Genomic DNA, 14,271 nt, shown 5'->3' on the forward strand with positions numbered 1-14,271 from the left:
AAATTTAAAATCAGTGCTTTAGACACATGCGTTTTATGTTATAGTATGGTGATCCTCTGTGGAATTTAAGCACTGTTCCATGATATCTTTACTTACTGAGCTTGCCAGATAATATTGCCTTCACTGTGCAATCAGTGCTGATGAAGAGGTGGTATTAAAATTTTCCACAGGAATGTACTGACCTCACATCACCAACACCTGTTCAGGATCAAGTACTTTTGACAAGTACCTGAATCTAAATCATATAAATCTAATCGTCCTGTCTCCTTGAGTGTTTCACTATAATCACGTATTCACTTTAGTGTTATGTCACTCATCTATCTGATGTGGTTTCTCCACACTATAGAAACCTGAGCTGGTCTCTATGATTAACTGTCTTGCACTCATGCAGACTCCACTGGGCCTCCTATTAACAGCCCAGAATCTAATGCCTCCATAAGTAAGAAGCTGTTTATTAAGCACAGTTGTCATAGGAAGCTGACAAAGGCAGTGCAATTGTGCCGCTATGATCAGTCAATTACCGGCATAAGATTGAGATGCTGTTACAAGATCCAGCTTACAAACCAGTACATAAGGATCATACACCAACCGTGAATAGGAACACCATCTCACTCCAAAACAACTCAGGCATGGACAAAGGTATGCTCTGAAGACTGTACCCTAGAGCACTTATACCACCGTGGATATATGGTGTCCCAAAATAACGCAAGAAGGAAGTTCCTCTATGACCAGTGTGGACATGATAAATTCACCAACGTATGAAATAGCTAAACACCTGGTGCAGTTACTAAATCCTCTTGGGGGTCACTGCACACATCATGTCAGAAACTCAGCTGGGTTTGTAAAGGTACATTTGGGGATACATCTGGACAAGGATAATCTCCTGGTCAGTTTTGACATCACGTCTCTCTTCATACGAGTACTGCTAAAGGATTCCGTGGCATTAATAGGGAGCCACTTTGATGAAGACACTGTGGAACTGTTCTGCCATGCATTCACTACCACAAACTTCCAGTGTGCTGGAAAGTTCTAGCAGCAGTTAGTTGGAGTCACTATGGGATCCATCTTGCGCCAGGCATCAAAATCCTGTACATGGAACACTTTGATGGAATGGTTATCAGAATAGTGTGTCTGAAGCCAAAGACATTTTGCCGATATGTGAATGACACATTCCTGCTGTGGCCACATGGATAAGAAAACCTACAGCAATTTCTTGACCTCCTTAATATATAATTCACCATGGAGGTAGAAGAAAATAGATGCCTGCATTTTCTCTATATGCCGATAATGAAATGAAATGATTGTATGGCATTGTTGGCCGGGAGGCCCCATGCGGGGAAGTGAGGCCGCCATATTGCAAGTCCTTTTTAGCTGACGCCACTTTGGCGACTTGCGAGCTAATGATGATGAAATGATGATGAAGGACACACAACACCCAGTCACAACGAGGCAGAGAAAATCCCTGACCCCGCCGGGAATCAAACCCGGGACCCCATCCGCAGGAAACGAGAATGCTACCGCAAGACCACGAGCTGCGGACTATGCTGATAATGAATAAAACTGATGGCACACTGGGACATTCTGTCTATAGAAAAAAAGACACACATAAACCTGTACCTAAATGCCAGTAACTGCCACCATCCAGCATAGTGCAAATCTATGCTCGCCACCCTGATGCTCAGAGCATGAGACATATGTGACAAGGAGAGTCTACCCACCAAGTTTCAGCATCTGAGGGAAATCTTCACAAGAACAGCTACTTGGAAGCACAGGTAAGACACACTCTCCAACCAAGTGAGAAGAAGAAAGAAGATGATACAGAAGAAGACATAAATTGCCTGAATTCCTTCCGTATGTTAGCCTGCCCACGCCATAGATTGCCAGGCTATTGGAGAAGAACAGTATTAAAACCATTTTCCACTAATTGGCTAAACTCAAAAATATGCTTGGCCCAATGGAAGACAAACTAGCCGGCCGAAGTGCCCGTGCGGTTAAAGGCGCTGCAGTCTGGAACCGCAAGACTGCTACGGTCGCAGGTTCGAATCCTGCCTCGGGCATGGATGTTTGTGATGTCCTTAGGTTAGTTAGGTTTAACTAGTTCTAAGTTCTAGGGGACTAATGACCTCAGCAGTTGAGTCCCATAGTGCTCAGAGCCATTTGAAGACAAACTAGGACTACAGACACCAGCATTAGTCTCCAGAATTAGCTGTGGATGTGACAAGCAGTATATTGGCCAGAAGCAATGGTGTATTTCGCAGTGCTGCCCAGAATGCACCTTGGACAAATGGGCAAATCTGCAGTGGCAGAGCACAGCCTCAATGAAGGTCATATGTTTGATTTTGAACAGACAGTGGCGTTGTGCTGGACGAATGATTTCTGTCACTCGATCATCAAATGAGGCAGTGGTGATACAGATCTATGATGATCTTGTCAACCATGATAGTGGTTTCCATCTGCACTCTGCATGGTATATAGTGCTAGAAAGAATACATCAAGAGTGCTCCAGTGTGAAAGCAGCAAAGACAGTGGATGGAATGGACAGGCAGCACCAGGATGCGATGCCAGGACCCTACAACACACCGGGGGGGTAATCTGCTCTACTTCTGCTGGTAGCAGGTTAAAAAAAGACACTTTCTGATTGTAGAGTTTCAAATGAAATGATTATTTTTCATTCATTTTGAATTTATAGAGGAAGATAATTTCATTAATACTGAAAATCCCATTTCTGGGCTGTTTTTATTTCATGGAGTGAAATAGCATTTATCAAACTATCATCTATCTGCAGATCCCCACCACCACCGTCTGTGAAACCCCTTCCAGAGGTACATGGTTGGCCCAGTCACTGCAGACAAGGAGGAGGAACCAGCATCCAGCATCTGTAAAGACACAAACTTGACATAAACCCAACACCTCACCTGAAGTTGAATAATGAATAGGAAACTTGTTGAACTGTTGCCACAGAATGACGCCTTGACTCAGCAGATAAATATTTTTTGGAAAGACTTATGGGTGTCATAAAGGGCAAGACTGAGACCCTTGGCATGATAGTTAATGACACAACTATGTAAATTTTCATTTATTTTCTAGTACTAGACTGTGAGACACTAATGTACATAAATCCAATTTTGAGATTGCTATTTTACTTCTTGTAATCTGCTCTACTTCTGCTGTAGCAGATTAAAAAAGTCACTTCCTGATTGTAGAGTTTGAAATGAAATGATTATTTTTCATTCATTTTGAAGTTATAGAGGAATATAATTTCATTATAACTGAAAATCACCTTTCTGAGCTGTTTTTATTTAATGGTGTGAAAGAGCATTCATTAAACTATCATCCACAAATTATATTGAAGTATTGTATTTGATTCTTCCAAAAACTGTCAGACTGTTAGCTTTGCTTGTCGAAGTGATTCCAAGTGACCAATGACTCATTTCGTAATTTCTCTGTCAACATTGAGTATACTTCCACGTACACCAGTAATGTCGTTCATGTTGATAAAGTTTCCTGTGCATGTTTGACTGCACCTTTAGTCCTCCCAATTGTATGATATTGGTAATACTAATTTTCAAAACTTATGCAAATGAAATTAATTGTGTCACACTATTCTTTGTTGTAGAATGGCACTCAGACCTTGTTGCCGCCAAAGCAGCTTTACTGTTTCATTGGTTGCAATGATGCGCTTAGTCGCTATTTTCAGTTATTAAAAGGTAAGTGCTGTTATGAGGCAATTATTTCCTGAATTAATTTAACAGTAAAGTGCTTATCATGAACCATGCACCAGTAACCTTTTTCCTTATATTTTTCATTTCACTGATCAGCATAATGCTTTTTATAAATAAAGTTACTGTTTTTATTGCAATCTGTGTTATTCTACCCACATCAATAAATTTTCAAAATCTGGTAGTGTATGAGCTCTTTTTCTATTTCCTTTTTTTTATTAATGACCCATAAAATCATAAGTTCCAATTACAGAAGGTGCGGAAAATCATGACTGGACCATGGAACAAATATAAAAGTTGCTTCATCATATGATTGGAGCCTCCTATTAGTTTCCTCCAGTGTTTGTGGCAGGGGTATTCCATCTCCGGGGAGAATACACACTCAGAACACGCACAGTGACTTGGATGCAAGCCAGTAGTGAGATCATTATGCTATAGGACCATGTAGATATGTTTGCCTTGGACATGTGTTTGTTATAGATGCCACCATGAAAATTTTGTACCATGTCAGTATTACTGCTAACGTCTTCCTCACCAACCATTGGAGTTTCAAACAAAATGGTTGCTTGTAGTATAACGCTGGAATTAGGCAAGTGTGGCCTGATGAGTGCGGTGATATCCTGACACATTATGCGCTGCCTATAAATACTGCTAAACAGTTATTGAATGCCAGTTCAAAGCTTACAAATGACATTCTCATAATACATATGAATTGGTGGTATGTGCTTGGTCACCTGGTAGTAGTTACCTGTAGCCATGTGCTAAAAACTGTTGGAACCCAAATCCCAAATAATTGCAACTGTTTTTGTGCAAATAGTGAGTTACCTTAGTAGTTTTATGGTCATAATGTTGTAACTGATTGGTATACTTCCATTAGTTATAATATTTACATAATAATGTGTTATATCAGGATCACTTAATAATTATAATGTTTACATTACTGGTTTTGGCATTTTGGCAGTTGGTTGCCGTTATCAGATGTGATTAATCCACTGAAAGCTTCATCATGATACATATATAAAAATTCCAGTTATGCTCTTTGAACATTGTCATATAAAATATGTCAGTGAGTTATATACCATGTCGTCACATATTCAAAGACTCTTAAATATGTGATGACATGATGTTGATTTATTGACATATTTAATACTACCTCATGATTTTCAGAGTGAATAGTTGGATTTTTTATCATGCTGAAGCTGTTAATGGATTAATCACATCTGAAGATGCCAATTAGTTGCCGAAACTGGTAGTGTGAGAATTATGAGGTTCATTCAAATGAACGCTGGTCAGTGTGTTTACATTTGCCTTACACGTAAGGTGGCACCATGTAACTGCGGGTATGGTGACATCATCTATTGGTAGAGAGACTGACGCATGCACACTGTTTGATGTTACCAGTGTGGTTTCATGCCGAAGAGAAGGTGGTCACACAAGTTATCATCCACTACCGAACCTGCAGGCAAGTAAGCAAGAACGAGGAGTGATTCGATTTCTGGTGGCGAAGGGAGGTAGAGGCTCTGAAATATACCAACGGATGAAGGTTGTGTATGGTGAGTACAGTCTGAGTCGTTCAAGTGTTGTGGAATGGTGCAAATGATTCCTTGAGGGGCGCGTGTCACTGGAAGACAATACTCGTCCTGGACGGGCTCACCGTGTCATCACACCAGAAATGGTTGCGAAAGTGAATTCTTTAGTCTTGGACAAGTGCAGAATCACCATGGACAAGATCCGTTGGCTACTGGGTATTAACTTGGGCACCACCCACACCATAATGCTCCAACACTTGAACTTTTGAAAAATCTGTATGCAGTGGGTTCACCACCAACTGACCACCGAATAGCATACTACTTGAATGGCGCTGTTGTTGAGTCATCTGCAACATTATCATGAGGAGGAATATGGCTTTCTGTCATGTATTGTCACACGCAACGAAACATGGTGTCACCATTTTGAACTGGAAAGCAAGCATCAGAGCAAGCAGTGGAAACGTGTGGCTTCACCACCTCCAAAGAAATCAAAGGCCATGCTCACCTGTTCTGGTGAGGTCATGATGTCCTTCTTTTTTAACCCCAAGGGTCCCACTGCTTGTCAAGTTCCTGGAACAGGGAACCTCCATCAATGCCCAGTGTTATCAGTCCACTTTACAGAACCTTAGACAAGCCATCAAATTGAAAAGCCAAGGCATGTTGTCCAATGGCATTATCATCCTGCATGATAATGCCCACCCACACATGGCCAATGTGATGAAGACGACATTGCAACAGTTTCAGTGGGAAATGCTGGAATATCCATCGTACATTCCCGACCCTTCACTTTGTGACTTTCATGCGTTTGGACCTCTAAAACAAGCTGTTCGCGGACATGGGTTCGCAGTGGAAAACAAAGTGTGTGACCGGGTCCAGGCCTGGATCCAACAGCAGCCTACTAGCTTCTTCATGGATGGAATTGACCAGCTAGTGTCGCAGTGCGATAAATGTGCAAACAGTTTTGGTGGCTGTTTTTGAGTATGTATATTGTGTATAACTATATTTTTCAGTTAATAAAATCATTACCATTACTTTACACTAATCACTGGGTTTCATTTGAATGCCCCTTATATAATTATTAAGCATTCTTTATGAAAAAAATTATTGTTAAAACATTTAAAAGGTCACGTACATCCATTTGGCAACACATCAGTTTCTAAAAAGTTGTATCATTTTTCTGTCTCATATATTACTTTTTGGTTTTGATATAGGAACTGCTAATATTAAAATTCAAGATTCATTGCCTTTGACCTTGTATATTATCATAGCTACTAAAATTGTTCCAGTTATGGCATTTTTCAGTGAAATTCCCTTCTTCCTTGTATCATATTTTTAGTTCTTGTCATTACTTTTGTTTTTCAGTTCTATTAAGTTCACCATGTCCATTGCAGTAAGCGTAAATATTATAACTTATCTCGATTTAAAGTGAGTACTTCTGCGACAAAGTGAAATTACTTTTCAACATAGTGTTTAAAAATGTGTCTCATATTGCACAGGACATGTTCAGTGTGGTTGATAATCTCACACATCCTTAATGCTCTTCCTCAAAGAATCACAAACTCACATAGATACACCTGATTGCCACCTGAGATGTGCACATATGTGTCATATACACCCCTGTGCAATGTGTGCATTGTCAATGCATGTGGAATACACCACTGCATTAAATTATTCCGTGGTCAGAAATCTAAAGTATTAAGGCCAGGTGAATGGGATTGCCATTTGACTGGACTTTTTTGATCAGTCTATCACTAATGCAATGTTTGTGTTGGGCACTGTCATATTACATGTAGAGAAGTGGATTAAGCCCCTTTGTCCATAAATCACATCAGTTGTCTTTCTGCAGAGATAACATACTCCAATAGTGCAGGTAATTTGTTGCACTGAAACTATTTGTCTGGTAAAGTTTATGGTTCTATGAGTAGGTCACCCACAATTACTGCCCGAACATTATACTTCAGTGAACCTACTGTCTTCCCTCTATAATTGCTCGAGGCTTTGCATCTGCTCGCATGTGTTTAATGTAGTAATTTATTATCCAATTTTATGTGAATACTGCCTCATCCTTAAATAAAATGCAAGCTGTGAACTGTACATCTTCAGTGTTTCATCGTACAGTCTGTTGGCAGAACTGTAATCTGACTTAGTGGGGTTTTGGTATAAGAACTTGGTCACACTGTAGTTGATGTGGATAAAATAACTGTTGCAGAATTGACAATGCAAATGTATGGTTTGTGCCTTTGGCAGCTCATATTTTGAGTACATATTATCAGTTTCATCTTTGCTTGTTGGATCACTAATTCTTTCATGTCACACGTACAAATTGGGCAAGGCTTTTTGCAATTGCTTTTCGTTGCTGTGAATGATCCTTTTGTCTGCAAATCATTTGAATAACCTGCTGAACATTTTTTCTGATGGAGTATGGCGTTGAGGACACTGTTCCGTGTACATATACATAAGTGTCAGTTAACACCACTGACTAAACAGTAGCAGCTTATGATATCTGCCATTTACCATATGAAATAAGATGATTTCATATCAGTGTTTACATTATTCACAGTCCATTGATTATATAATCTTGTTCTGATGTCAGCTCAACTTCAAAATTATACATATGGGATGGCTGTCTGACAACAACATTACAGTGAGATGAGTAAGTAGAGAGACAAACACAACCCAAAATAAATGAGCAGTAAATATCTATAGAGAGACAGCCTTCACCTCTGCTTATTGACTATTCTTGATGCAAGAAAAATGACCCATATCTTAAAAAGTACTTGTTTCCAGACATATGTTTTGTGGATTTGTTTCCTACTTTTGATCACTACTATCTCCTGTAAGAATATGAGACACTTTTTAAAAACACCCTGTTGAAAAAAAGGCACTGAAAATGTAAGTGAATAAAATCTGCCAAAATAAACCAATCTAATCCAAAACAGCATATACTGCACAGGTGCTAGATATAAGAAATTAGGGAGAACAACTACAAAAACTGGCATAGAATGCACACATAGTGTTTAAAATGGGAAGGGGAAGCATTCAGTGATCAAAATCTGTATTTATTTTATTTATAAACCAATCAATGCTCTTATTAAAGTTCAAGTGTCTGCCTGGACAGCTTCTGTGTTGTACTGCCATTAAATAAGTTTGGTATATCTGTCCCTTGATTCACTCAATTCATGAATTGTTGAGCCGGTCAGCTGGATAGAAATATACCATGGTTAAGAACTGCAGAAAATACATTAACTTAAGATCTAATAAGATATAAGTGTAATCTAAATTACATAGGGCGAACCCGAGCCCCACTGACAAAATTTCGGATGTTTTCAGGTATATTTCCTGAGTAACTGATAATAACAGACCCATGGTCTGCAGTTGCTTCTTACACAGTAACTGCATTTTTTTCTTACCCCATTTTTTTATCTGCACTGTCCAGTCACATTAGTGTGACCACCTGTCAAAAGCCTGAACAACCACTAGATATGTGGGAAGAGAACCAGTGAGGTTCTGGAAGGTACTGACAGGGATGTGAAGCTACGCCGATTCCAGTGCCATGGCCAGCCTGTACTATGTTTCTTGGTCGAGGATCCTTGATGTGTGCAGCCTGATTGAGGTGATCCCACAGATACTCAATTGGGTTTAAATTCGGCAAGTGTGATGGCCTGGGGAGTATGGTAAACTCATTTTGGTGCTCATCAAACAACACACGTACACTATGAGCTGTGTGACATGTTGCATTGTCCTGCTGGTAGATGCCATTGTGCTGAAGACAAGCAAACTGCGTGTATGGTTGGACATGGTCCCCAAGGATAGATGCACCATTGTGTTAATCCATTGTGCCTTCCAGAATGTTGAGGTGACCCAGGGAATTCATCCCCTAGACCATAACACATGCAGTGTTTTTGGTTTCAAACTTTTCACATCATAGATGCCAATGGCCCTCTGTCTGATGGAGCATAAAACGTGATTCATCTGAAAGGCCACCTGTTACCATTCAGTGGATGTCCAGTTGCTGCTTTGCCATGCAAACTGTAGCCTTCGTTGCCAAAGAACAGTGGCCAGCATGGGTGTGTGAACCAGGTGCCTGCTGTGGAGGCCCATTTGCAGCAATGATTGCTGAATGGCCATTGACAGGAGACGTTAGAAGCCCCTTGGTTCATCTGGACATCAGTTGTTCAACAGTTGCAAGTCTATTTGCCTGTACACATCTCTGCAAGCCTCGTTCACCCCTGTCATCCATGGCCTGTGGTCCATGAAACCTGCCTACGCGCCGGTTTTGGATGGTGCCATTTTGCCATGCTTGGTGTACTTTAATCACAGAGGCATGTGAACAGTTTACAGACTTAGCTGTTTCTGATCACTCCATTTCCATGTTACAACAATGACTGCTCTGTTTTCTGCATCCACTCGATGCACTTTATATACCCTCCATTACCAGTGCTGCCACATGCCATCTGTGAGTGGTTATTGCACATTGATGTGGAACATAGGTCGTGGTCAAATTGATGTGACTCTGTCTATAGTGCACTGAAAATATTAACAATATGCACTCTGTGTCTTCTGTGTGAACCAACTTGTTCCATCAACCTACAGTACTTGTTGTAAATGCCCTCTTTACTCTTTGCCCTCAGGCTTGTGTTCAGTACTGCTCAGTTTTGCCCCATGTTTGTTTTTCTAGCAGTGTTTGTTGTATGTTAGCGATGATACACATATGTTTTGTTGATTGAGTATTACAGGCATTTTGACCATTGTGAAGGTATTATAGCTGATCCTCGGGATGGTGGCATGTCAACATTGTCAGAAGGTTGAACAGCTGGGTGGCGGGGTGATGACGTCCCACAGATAAGCAGCTATCAAAATAAATAATTCATTTTCTATTTGTACATCAGCACTGTGCTGAAATGGGTAGACAACACCGCCATTGTCTCATGTAATGAGGGCTGGCAGCCGGCCAGGTGGCTGCTAGTGATGAGCCAGCTAGCTGAAACATGTGCTCCTGCATTGAGTTCCGATGCCTGCACTCAGGCACATGCCCCTCTTCCACGAGCCACAGCCCCAATGCCAGTGGCACTTTGAGACATACAGGACTCTTGCAGAAGTAGCCAACTCCACAATGAATGATTGCACATGAGCAGCTGAAGCGTGCAGTGAGGTGACATGCCAACCATATTGTCGGAAGGGAGCTGCTGTGCCCGGTGTGTAACCCACTCCTCCTGGGCAGGATTCTGGCTGATGCTGGTGTGAGCTGGGAAGAATCACTATGCTGTGGCACCAAGTCCAGAGGATGGACTTAGTGCAGGAAGCTGGTACTACAATGGAGACGTGAACCCATGGCTGCTGATGGTGGCTCCATGTCGCCTCCTCGTTTGACAGAGCCCCTTTGTCCTAGTAAACTGCGGGGCTGCCAATGACTTTGTTACAAAATCAACAGCTGCTTATTCCAGATAGCAGCTTACCTGTTTTGTCGATGCACCATTTCTTGTCATGTACGTGGCAACACCACTGAAACCCTGATGATGGAGGAATCCTCTTGCCTCTGCCATGCATTACTGCTGTGCTGGCACATTACAAAAAATGAGCCTAGCAGTTACAGGTGGCTAATGCAATATTCCATTGCACCTTCTCAGAGATTTTGCCCTCAAAATAGTAGTGGCATGGCACTACACCCGGCCCCTCAGATTTCCATTAAGATAGATCTACACAGTAAATCAAATGTCACTCCCAATTTTCAGTTACACAAATATCTGGCAGCTAATTTTACACAGCTCAGAGTCTGAATTTAACTTACAAACCTTATTTGCCATAGTTCTTCTTACACTACTTAGTTGCTCATGACTACCCACTTAACAGTTCATTAGTTCCTCTGGAAGATGCTTTACACTTTTATACTCCTCACGCTCTGTCAGTCATGTTCCCTTGGCAGTTCTCTTTTCAAATGTTCATGGCTCATTATGTGACCTCATACTCTCTTAAAAACTAAGAAACACATTTACCTCTGACATTTACATTACAATATTCCTCATTCATTCACTTTTGTGCTCTAGGGATCCAGCCTACCAGAATTTGTTTTACTGATGGATCGGTTTCCTGGGTGGCTTTCCACCTCAAATAGATGAAGGCTGTGCAGAACAGAGTTAGAGCCACTACAGTGCTAGGTATTAAGATGCTCCAGGTCACAGTTACTCGTTGTTGCCCATCCCAACATTGTTTAACATGCTGCATCAACTGTGCTGTTGAAATTCACCCCTCTTGTGCAGCTATTAGCCGGTTCAGGGAACAACGAATCAGGTTTGGTTTCAGTGTATTGGTTCATGAAGGTTAGTTTCTTCTTCTTTGGGATTATCTGTAGTGGTTTATTTGGCCAGTATAGCCGCGACTATTTGATGTTCAAGTATCTCATATCACCATGGTTAGTGGATGGAAAGTTTGCCCTGTTATGTTGCATACTGTCACATTGACCACCCGTCAAAAACCAGAAAACACCTCCTCCAGCCTTCTCACTTCATTCCATAATTCCTGTGCATTAAAAACTAGACCTTGCATCCATTGGTGGCTAGTAATCAACACATCTTATTGACTGGTGAACAGAACTGCTCTTTCCAGATGTTGGTTCTGCAGCACTCCTACTCTGCTCCAGGTGAAGAGGTACAGTACCATCACAATTAGCATCTTTGCCATTCTCGCCCTCACTGTACACTAACCCGAGGACAGGGACTATCATCATTTTGCCTCACGCCTCGTAAATCTGCGGTGACTATTCTGTACTTGGCATAAAAATAAAACTAAATAAACCCTTATTCTAACACATAACATATTCTTGTATGTTCATCCTTCTGATTGGACGTTTGAGGGACTTCGGCCGTACTCCTACGTAATAAAATGGAACACCTGCAGCCATCATTTTGATGTTATTTATTATATAGCTACCAGTTTTAGTGAGTCAGTACAACATCTTCAGGCCTTAACTGATGCTGAGGGGGTGAACTCCAATCATATGCATAATCCTGGCAGTGGCCAACATCTATGAACTGGTTTCCATAGAGTGCTGTAACAGAGATCTTGTGTCTGCATCCATCAACTACTAACTGACTGGAGAAACATCAGTTGGCAACTGACGGTTGCAGACACAAGATTGCTGTTACAGTAGCCTACAGAAACCAGTTCATAGATGTGGGCCACTGATAGGATTGTGTATGTGACTGGAGTTCACCCCCTCAGCATCAGTTAAGGCCTGAAGATGATGTATTGAGTCACCTAAATGTGTAGCAACATAAAAATAGCATCAAAAGGATGACTGCAGGTATTCCATTTCATTACATAACATATTCATTCACCATTAATATATTACAAATTGATACCTAGCTCATAGTACCCTAAATATTCTCTCTCTCTCTCTCTCTCTCTCACACACACACACACACACACACACACAAAAACTAAAATAGAAAGAAAGAAACTGCTATTTCCTATTATTGCATATGTTGCTTCTTGAACAGGTTCGCCTATGCTTTCACATGTACTCTTCTGCTTCTTGCTTTTTGCCTCTTTCTCTGGCTCTGCAGAGACTACTCAGAGGACCAACTCCACAGCACCTCAGAACTGTCACAGGTCAACTTTGTTGGCAACTGCAGCCTTATGTTGACTGCTGATATAGTTTCTATCACTTGGGAGAGTCCAAAGTACCTTTTGACAGATTGCTTTGTCTCGACCTTCAGTGTGTTAGGGCTCAATAACATCCCCCACTGCCCTACTGTAGAATGCAATAAGCTCCCTTTCCATTTCACAACATCCTCCTGTTTCTCTAGTGCCTTTCTGTTTGCATTACTTGCTTCCACACCTCTCTCACTATTATTGCGAATCCACAGATTGATTCTCCGTCCTTGCCTTATTTCACCTTAATCATATCAAATGGTGACAGCACTTTCCCTCCATATACCACCATGTTTGGAGACAACCCTGTACTGATGTGGATCTTTAAACTTCTGCAGCAATGACTAATGAAAGATATATATCCTAATCGTTATGGAATGAGTTCACATAGTAATTTAACATCCTTCCAATTGTTTCGTACACCTATTCTGTCCAACTATTTGACTCTAGGTGGAGCGGACTAGTTCTTAATTTCTTCGTGTGTAACAAGTTACATAATACCTTCATCATATCTGATGTGAAGTTTGGTCTGTAATCATCATCTCTGGTACCCCAAACTTTTGTTTCCACCTATTGACGATTGCTTGTGTCACTGCAACTGCTTGTTGGTTCGGCATAAGAATCATCTCTGCGTAGTGAGAGAAGTGATCTGTTAACATCAGCACAAAACGATTCTGCACTGGAGTTGAGTTAAATGGTCCTAACATGCCACCCCCCCCCCCCCCCCCCCCAATCATTTGAGACTGCTTTGACACTTCTGGCAGTCTCTGGAATGGTACTCATTTGTGACTCAAATCGACATGCTGTGCACACTGCACACAATTACCTACATACTGTCCCTTTAACTTAGGCGGCACCACCACCTGTGATCCTACCATAATTACCTTACACAACAGACTGTTACACATTTTGAACTGTGGTTACATCTTGTACAGCTTGCAGTCACTGTCAGCACTCTGCCCTGCTCACCATTCAACAAGGCCATGACCCAGTGCTTGCTCTACTGCTACCTTCTTGGATAATGCATCTACATTTCCATGTTTCTTTCCTAGCTTGTGAAGCACTGTGTAGTCAAACTCACTGAGTCTCAATGCCTACCTTGTTAGTCTGCTGGACAGGTTTTACGACCCTAACAGCCATTTTAGGGCAACATGATCGGTCACTACTTTAAAGTTCTTCTCATAAAAGTAACATCAAAAACACATCATTCCGTATATGAGACTAAGCATTTCCTTCTCTGCAACCAAATAGTTTTCATGGCTCTACTAAGATGTCTTGATGCAAAAGTCAGAGGATGTTGCTCACCATAAAACTCTTCACCTAGGACCCTAAAGTGTGATTGTATGCATTGCAAGATTCAGTTCCACAAATGC

General features: G+C 41.2%; 1 protein-coding gene across 1 annotated transcript in view; it reads left to right on the plus strand.

The window, feature by feature from the left end:
• The window catches only part of LOC124721321 (proto-oncogene tyrosine-protein kinase ROS), a 566,425-nt gene that overhangs the window by 338,623 nt on the left and 213,531 nt on the right, over positions 1 to 14,271 (plus strand). The window contains exon 4 of the mRNA XM_047246233.1: positions 3,617 to 3,707. Within this exon, the coding sequence (XP_047102189.1) occupies positions 3,617 to 3,707 (91 nt within the window). The remainder of the gene's footprint in view (positions 1 to 3,616; positions 3,708 to 14,271) is intronic.

The sequence above is a fragment of the Schistocerca piceifrons genome, chromosome X (assembly GCF_021461385.2).
Source record: "Schistocerca piceifrons isolate TAMUIC-IGC-003096 chromosome X, iqSchPice1.1, whole genome shotgun sequence".
Lineage (NCBI taxonomy): Eukaryota > Metazoa > Arthropoda > Insecta > Orthoptera > Acrididae > Schistocerca > Schistocerca piceifrons.